Source organism: Ostrea edulis, chromosome 1 (genome assembly GCF_947568905.1).
Source record: "Ostrea edulis chromosome 1, xbOstEdul1.1, whole genome shotgun sequence".
NCBI lineage: Eukaryota > Metazoa > Mollusca > Bivalvia > Ostreida > Ostreidae > Ostrea > Ostrea edulis.
In genome coordinates, this window is record NC_079164.1 from 33,570,065 (window position 1) to 33,578,772 (window position 8,708).

At 35.4% G+C, this 8,708-nt stretch overlaps 1 protein-coding gene across 1 annotated transcript in view; it reads left to right on the forward strand.

The window, feature by feature from the left end:
• The window catches only part of LOC125659357 (myb-binding protein 1A-like protein), a 47,677-nt gene that overhangs the window by 37,676 nt on the left and 1,293 nt on the right, over window positions 1-8,708 (forward strand). The window contains exons 29-34 of the mRNA XM_048891018.2: window positions 1,616-1,667; window positions 2,276-2,347; window positions 3,859-3,903; window positions 5,108-5,173; window positions 5,295-5,393; window positions 6,595-6,710. Of these exons, the coding sequence (XP_048746975.2) occupies window positions 1,616-1,667; window positions 2,276-2,347; window positions 3,859-3,903; window positions 5,108-5,173; window positions 5,295-5,393; window positions 6,595-6,710 (450 nt within the window). The remainder of the gene's footprint in view (window positions 1-1,615; window positions 1,668-2,275; window positions 2,348-3,858; window positions 3,904-5,107; window positions 5,174-5,294; window positions 5,394-6,594; window positions 6,711-8,708) is intronic.

Sequence of the window (8,708 nt, forward strand, 5' to 3'; positions counted from 1 at the left end):
CAGAGTTCGTTTGCTCACAAACCAAACTCTTCCACTTAGGCATTATGGGATAGCGATTTCTTAGGCCGCGTATACTGTGACGTCACTGTAGAATGACGAAAAAACATAACGTCAAACGTAACCAACTTTCAAAACAAGAACGTAAACATCAAATTCATTACTTTACACAATAATTTGAACAGAGTATTCCTACTTTTTAATGATCTTTTGATCATTTTATGTTTAAAATAAAATCCATACTTTTATATTAATGCTTTTAATATTAATATCTTCAGACTTTTAACTGCGAACTACTTCTTTAGTGTAATTTGTCTGCGTGATAATCGCGGACTCACAATATACAGATCTGTATATTGTGGTGCGTCACATAGGAGAGGTCTATTCGTAGGCACTGTGACGTAATGAGGCCTCGACGAGGAGTTTGCCCTGGACCTCTACAGTACTAGTCAGGTGCTCTAACCGCTGAGTTATCCCCTGGACCTCTGCATTACTAGTCAGGTGCTCTAACCACTGAGCTATCCCCTGGACCTCTACAGTACTAGTCAGGTGCTCTAACCACTGAGTTATCCCCTGGACCTCTGCATTACTAGTCAGGTGCTCTAACCACGAGCTATCCCCTGGGCCCCTACATTACTAGTCAGGTGCTCTAACCACTGTCTGACTGAGTATTCTTGGTTCAACTCTAAATACAAAAGTGGCAGTTGACCTACATTATTAAAGATGTCATTTTGGGACAGACAACATTTTTGATAAAGAATCAAATGTTTGAATTCCTAGTCACTTGCTATGATATGACATTTTGCTGAATTGAACAGGGGATGCATTGTTAGATATGACAATGTTGAGTATACCCATGGATTTGATATTTTGTGCTTTGCACATGGTTCTCATGCTTTTGGAGCCATGTCATGCTCTCAATCACTGGTTACAAATTCTCATGCTTTCCCAAATATTGATTTAAAAAAAAAAAACACCGTCACTGTATGTTTAAAATCATTCCGTCTTGGATACACTGAACTGAATTGGTCAAATGGGAAGATGCCATAGATACATATCATGTGAAACAAATTATCTAAACAGTGGAAATTGATTGATTGATTGAATATTGTTTAACGTCCCTCTCGAGAATATTTTACTCATATGGAGACGTCACCACTGCTGGTGAAGGGCTGCAAAATTTAGGCCTATGCTCAGCGCTTATGGCCATTGAGCAGGGAGGGATCTTTATCATGCCACACCTGCTGTGACACGGGACATCAGTTTTTGCGGTCTCATCCGAAGGACTGCCCCATTTAGTTGTCTCTTACGACAAGCAAAGGGGTACTGAGGATCTATTCTAACCCGGATCCCCATGGGATATAATTTCTGTAGTCATTTGAACAAATCATGAGATATTTTGATAAGTCAATTGTTGCATGAAGGTTGACATGATTTAGTCTTACACACTCCTCTGTAGTGAGTAAATATCATGTACCGTGGTGTTCATTTTATCGAAATCTTTTCTTTCTTTCTTTTTTGTGTGTGAATACTAGCCTTTATTGTCTTTTAAAAAATGGTTGGAATTTGATAATGAATATTTGTACAGATCTGTAATGAGAATGAATTTGTCTTTCAGAAAACAGAAGCTCCATACGGAATTTTTCTACAACATGTTTAGCAAATTTCCTGTAAGTCTTGCATTTGCCACTGTTGATATTTCTGTTGTAATTTGTACTGATATTCTTTTTATACACCGACTTCAGATGGAGCGTATTATGGTGTAGCTATCGTGTCCGTCTTATCGCCCGTCTGTCCAGCTTCATGTCCGGCTCGTAACTTAAATACTATGAGACCTAGAATCATCAAACTTTTTCAGCTGATACGTCTTGGGTAGAGGGTGGGTCGCACATTAAATTTAGGTCACTGCGACCTTTTATTAAGACGATATGGCAAAATCCTGTCCGACTTGTAAGTGGACAATTATTTGGTCAAGAATCATCAAACTTTGTCAGTTAATGTATCTTAAGAAGTGTGTCTCATCCTAAATCAAGGTCACTGTTACCTATAATTAAGATGATATCATATTTTTCTTAAAGGTCATCAGATTACGATTTTTTTAAAGAATTTTAAGGAAGTACAAGCTATATAATATTCATGTGATCTTGTATATATGCAAATGTACATGTAAACGTAGGATTAAAGGCATACCTGCTTGTCAATTAACGTAGTACATATGCCTAGAACACACTAATCCATTAGATTTAGTGTAGTTTACTGTGGAATTCTCTTTGTATAGGTCCTGTACTGGCCAATTACAGAAACACTGTTGACAACCATTCAAGATGATCATGTGAAGGTCTTCATAAAGGTAATGTCAAGTCTTCATAAAGGTAATGACAAATCTTCATAAAGGTGATGTCAGATCTTCATAAAGTAATGACAAATCTGCATAAAGGTAATGACAAGTCATTATAAGATAAGGTAATGACAAATCTTCATAAAGGTAATGACAAGTCTTCATAAAGGTAATATCAAGTCTTCATAAAGGTAATGACAAATCTTCATAAAGGTGATGATCATGTGAAGGTCATCATAAAGGTAATGACAAGTCTTCACAAAAGTAATGACAAATCTTCATAAAGGTGATGACGAGTCTTCATAAAGGTAATAACAAGTCTTCATAAAGATAATGACAATGATCATGTGAAAGGTCATCATAAAAACTTTCAATTTAAGATGATTGATTGTGCTGAATGCATGTGCATCATTTTTGGACTTTCTGTTTTGGACTCGCTCTTATTTCCTCATTTTTCATCTTTTGAAATTTATCCTGCAATTATGTATCAAGACTTGTAATAAATTGGTATGATCAAAATATTTACAAGCACACGCATGTACGTACGCTGAATTTTGATTGGACGATATACTTTTAATAAGATTTATTTCCTAATGAAATGGTTTGATAGTTGTGATATAGGTACAATATGAAATGCTTCACTTAATAGCATTGTTAAAATTGCTGCTATCGCGCATGCACATTTGGATAATAGTTAAAACTTCTATAAAACACCCCCCCCTTTTTTTTTTTTGGAATGAATTAAATGGAAAATTTTACTGTGTATATTTACTAGAACACTTGACAGATTGGCAAGGTCCAGAAAGTGAACTCATATTAGATTGATTTTGATTGGATAATGCTTAAACTTATATACATGTAGCTCTTCAATAAATGAAGGAAATGAGGTGAAATTTTTACAATATGTGATGTAAGTGTTAATTGAATGGTTCGAATGACACCACTTTTTAAATGGGAACATTTATAAGAGTCCCCATTACAATTGGAAGAACTTATTATTTTTCTCCAGCATTTTTTTTTGTCTTTTTTTTTTTTTTTGTCTTGGGATTAAGTTGAAATTGCAAGTGCTTGCATGTGCATTATATTTTGATAACACTAACTTCGAAATTAGTCAAACTTTTTTGTTTTTCAGTGAAATTGTTTGAGATTTATATCATTATAAGTATATCCTGAGATTCTAAACTGATTGGTATGATCAAAATTACCAAGCTGCACTTGCATGCAAGTGTGCTTCATTTTGATTGGATAATATTGAAATGTCTATAACTCTCATTAATGAAGAGAATTAAAAGATATTGACAGCATGTCATATGTAGATAATGTGGAAATGTAAAGATTAGTATTATCAAAAAATGCCAACGTGCATGCACATGCATTGTCTTTTGAATGTGCTATTCATAGAATGACCATAACTTTTGTGTTTTTATCCAGGTATGCTCCCATTTAAATTGTGTGTGTTCATTAGTTTTGTATAATGTGTCTAGTGTAATTGTTTATCCTGTACAGTATTTTTTTATTTACAGACCCAGGCCTGCTTCTTGTTATCAGGAATGATAAACAAAGATGTGGTAAGTCCATCTTGAAAAAGTATTGCAGTTATAGTTTTTTGGTCTGTCCAACAGTCTGTCTGCAAAAACTTTAACCTTGACCTTAACTTTTGAATTGTTGGTGATAGGGCTTTCATGTTTCACATGTGTATTCCTTGTGACAAACTTTTCTTTTTGGTAACAAAATTTTGACCTCATGACCTTTACTGGGTTTTTTTTTCTACCTACTTTTGAAAAACTTGAACCTAAGCCATAATGGTTAGTAATAGAGCTTTCATATTTCACATGTGTGTTCCATGTGACCTTTCTTTTGGGTACCAAAATTTTTGATCTTGTGATGTTGACTTTTGGGTTTGACCAACTTTTGAAAAACTTTAACTTTGGCTAATACGTTCTACTTTCCCATTTTTCCGTTTGTTCAACGTGCATTCATCATTCGCTCTCTGTGCGCTCTCCACAGTTTTCCATTCGTCAAACACTCGTGTTCACCATTCACAAAGCGTACATTGTTTGCTCAGCATTCACTCATTGTTCACTTTCTTCATTGTGATTGGAACTCCAGAGTTAGAGGATTGATCTTTCTAATGTTTCAGGGACTTATCAACTTTGCTGCCCTGTGGGGGCATCAGTGTTTCACAAACACATCTCGTGGTTTTAGAAAGAGAAACAAATGAATAAAACCCAAGCTGTCAATTAATTAACTTGGATCAATGCAATAGGCCTTGTGGAGTTGATTAACAAAATCTGTGTTATTGTCAGTGATCAGTAAACCAATAGAGTAGTTAACAGAGGTGTAAATATCTAAACATCTGTGGGGTGGATACTTTATGAAAATCTACCACCAGTTGTGCTATTATGTTCAATAGTGTGGAAATATGGCCTTACATACATCAGATAGATAGTGTGTTGGGTACTGGTAAAATACTTCGAGATAACCAGAGTATTCATCATTTCCGTGTTCAAGATTTCCGAAGTTTTTAACATGATTTGAATAAAAGAGACATGACAGGGACAAGAAATTCCAAATACATGTGCAGGTATTTTCTCCATTGTATTGCTATTTACTAGTTTAGTGTATGCCTTCACTGCAGAAAAACAACAACCAAGAGACCTTTCGTCATTATGTACCTTATTTTCCTTTCTCCCATTGGAAGGTCGCTTTTAAATACAGGTTTGACTGAACATGCATTGTGCAAATACAGTTATTTGTGTTCTTGCTTTACAGGAAAAGAATATAGGTGAAGAAGCTTGGAATGAATTTTCACTTTCTCTGACTGCAGGTGTCTCGAGGGTATGCATATTTTGTGTTTATTTACAATTTATCATTGACCTGTTACAAATCATTAGTCAGCATGGTGCTTTTTTCCTTTTTTCCAATATTTTAAGGATAACAGTTTATGTCTTTATTTTAGATTCTGCGAGTGATTACAAAAGAAGCATTTCCAGCGAAACTGGTACATGATGTGTGTGTCACTCTGAAGAAATATCTCGTGTGCTCACAAACTCCTCAGGTAAAGACGTTTTTTTTTTAACTCACCTGAGCCAAAGGCTCAGGTGAGCTTTTCTGATAAAAATTTGTCTGTTGTCTGTCGTCGTCATCGTTGTAAACTTTTCAGAATTTCATCTTCTTCTCCAGAACCACTGGGTCAATTCCAACCAAACTTGGTACAAAGCATCCTTTGGTGAAGGGCTTTCAAGTTTGTTCAAATGAAGGGCAAAAGAGATAATCACAAAAATAGGGTGGGGTCATTTAAGAATCTTCTTCTCAAGAACCTCAGGACTAGAGGAGCTTAAATTTACATGAAAGCTTCCTGACATAATGCAGATTCAAGTTTGTTCAAATCATGGTCCCCGGGGGTAGGTTGAGGCCACAATAGGGAATAAAGATTTCATATAATAATATTTAGAAAAAATCTTCTTCTGAAAAACCATTGGGCCAAAGAAGTTTAGATTTACCTTAAAGCTTCCTGACATTGTGCAGATTGAAGTTTGTCAAAATCATGGTCCCCGGGGGTCGGTTGGGACCTAACTTTTACATGCAAATATATATGGAAAGTCTTTATATATGGGCCAAGGTGACTCAGGTGAGCGATGTGGCCCATGGGCCCTTTGTTAGCTCATCTGACCTATAAGCTTAAGTGAGCTTTTCTGATCCCCTATTGTCCAATGTCCATTTGTCTGCAAGCTTTACACATTTTTGACCTCTCTCCAGAACCACAGGGCCATTTTCAACCAAACTTGCCATAAAGCACCCTTGGGTAAAGGGAATTTAAAATTGTTCAAATAAAGTGTCGTATCATTTCATGAAGACCAGTGTGAAGCACTGCAGTTCACACCTTCATGTATTTTCAACAATGAAATTTGTTTATTATGTTTAAATTCTTCTCTCATTTCTTTTGGAATTCTCAATCTTTAAAATAAAAGTACTATATATTTATCAAGATTCATTCATGCTTTGTTAACACTGCAGCATGTGTGGTAGTGAGTGAAATGGCTATCCATACAATTTGTAATGATATCCAAGGCAAAATCATTGGAAAAGTGAATATTGATTCATTGAGCTCATTGTAGCCCTTGTTCTTTCATGTTATGGGAAAAGTACTCTCACGTAGTGAATGTGATCTTTTTTTTATTGACCAAATGCAGGCTTAAATGTACCTTGTACAAATCTTCATATATGGACAGTGTTTAAAAGATGGTGTCTGTTTGTAGGAGATACCAGAAGAGGTAACTGAAAAGTTGGAGAGTTTGAAAGGTTCCTTTAATACAGACATTAGGAAGGAGTACCATAGCATCATGGGAAAACTGGGGAAAGCAACTCCAAATGTGTATGTATTGTATAATCATGAACTGGGGAAAGCAACCCCAAATGTGTACGTATTGTATAATCATGAACTGGGGAAAGCAACTCCAAATGTGTAAGTATTGTATAATCATGAACTGGGGAAAGCAACTCCAAATGTGTAAGTATTGTATAATCATGAACTGGGGAAAGCAACCCCAAATGTGTAAGTATTGTATAATCATGAACGAGAAAAAGAATGTTTTACTTAGAATATGCAAGCAACACTTAGTGACCATGATTAGACTTCATTATTAACACAGACTACAATGCTTACCTGAGTCACCTTGCCCTTGCTATTCAAAAGATTTTATACCTTCTTTATTCCTACGAAAAGTTTTGAACCCACCCTAGCCACACTGAGTCATGATAACTGAACTTGAATCCATACAATTTAGGATGTTTCACAGTCAACAGGGTTGAAACTTAACTAAAATTTCCAGGAGCCATATGTGCTCCTGATATGTTATTTCTGGGAGTCCACAATAAACATGCTAGCCCACTTCTGATGAAATACACTGCAATAAATCTATGAGACATGCCAATGGATCATATATTTTGTGTACGTTTTATTCATAATACCATTTGAATGCAGTCATATTTAGAGAGGCTGAAAACGAGTTTCCATACTTTTTTATTTTATATAATACGTGTAAATATACTCTACCACAAAAACATTCATTATCAAATTATTTGTATTCCAACGCCAATATTTTTTCAATTTGTTCTGACAACAACGCTGCTTTTTTTGGTACTAATTGACAGTAGCTTTTTATTTTATCGTATCCCTATGTCATAATCATCATGAAGATTGCAGTCATGCTCTCTATGTTTTGGTAAGCTCAAAAACTTCTAGCTCTTTCGACATCACTGATCTTGCCAATCGATTTGGGTTAAAATCGCACATGGTTTCAATTACTTTCATTTTAGATGAGGTCTCCAAAACACTTTAAATTAAGCTTGTAAATAACTCTTGGGACAGCATCTGGTCGCTAAAGATCTACTCCTGTTCACAGAAATCACTCGCCATGTGGGCGAGCAAGAAAATGAATTTAGGCGCCCACACAAAATTTTACTTGCAATTGGCAAATTGGAAAGTGCAAAGTTTAAACCCTGAGTCAATATCACTAGGATGACCTTACTGTTCTGTAGAAATAGTTTTTAAAAGATTTTTTTCACTATATTCATGTTTGATGTAAAATTTTACCCATATTTCAACCCCACTCTATCCCAGGATCCATAATTTGAAGAAAAGAAAAAAGACTTGAATCAACACAATTTGGGAATGTTGGGATGTTTATACAATGTATTGTAGCCCTGCTACTCTTAAACAGGATTTTTTGAAATTCCCTACATACTCTCATGTAAAACTCTGAATCCCAACTTTGGCCCCAAACTTGGCATAGGGGTATGATTTGATAAATCTGCATTACCTTGGAATGTTTGTATATTGAGATTAGGGCTGAAACGATTCCCTGAAATATCGATACTGTTCAATATGAACGCTCGATTCAATGTTAGATTCATTGCCTAGATTTTTTAAAATCAAGTTTGGTAAAATACTTCGGGCTTGACCTGTATGTATTTATCATTTTTGCATGAACGAGGGATAAAATGGCATCTGATAAGAGTCAGACTGTTGTTAGCCTCGAGTCTGACAAAAACAATAGAGAACATAATCAGTTTAAACTACAGAGCTAGCAGGCATCTTACCGTTCCGCGGTTTGGAAACAGTTTACTTTTAAATTCTGACTGTGAATCTTCATAATTGGTTTTTTCTTCAATGTTATCATTGGTTTCTTCTGTAAAGTGTATCGTGTTGAAAATTTTGAATCGTGGCGTAAGTTTTGCCATACGTATCATATCGAGGTGTATCATTTCAGCCCTAACTGAGATGAGATGAGATTTTGGTCAGATTTTTAAATGTTTATTTCCATGTAAAGTAAAATTTTGATCCCTTATTGTAACCCATCCTTCTTCCATG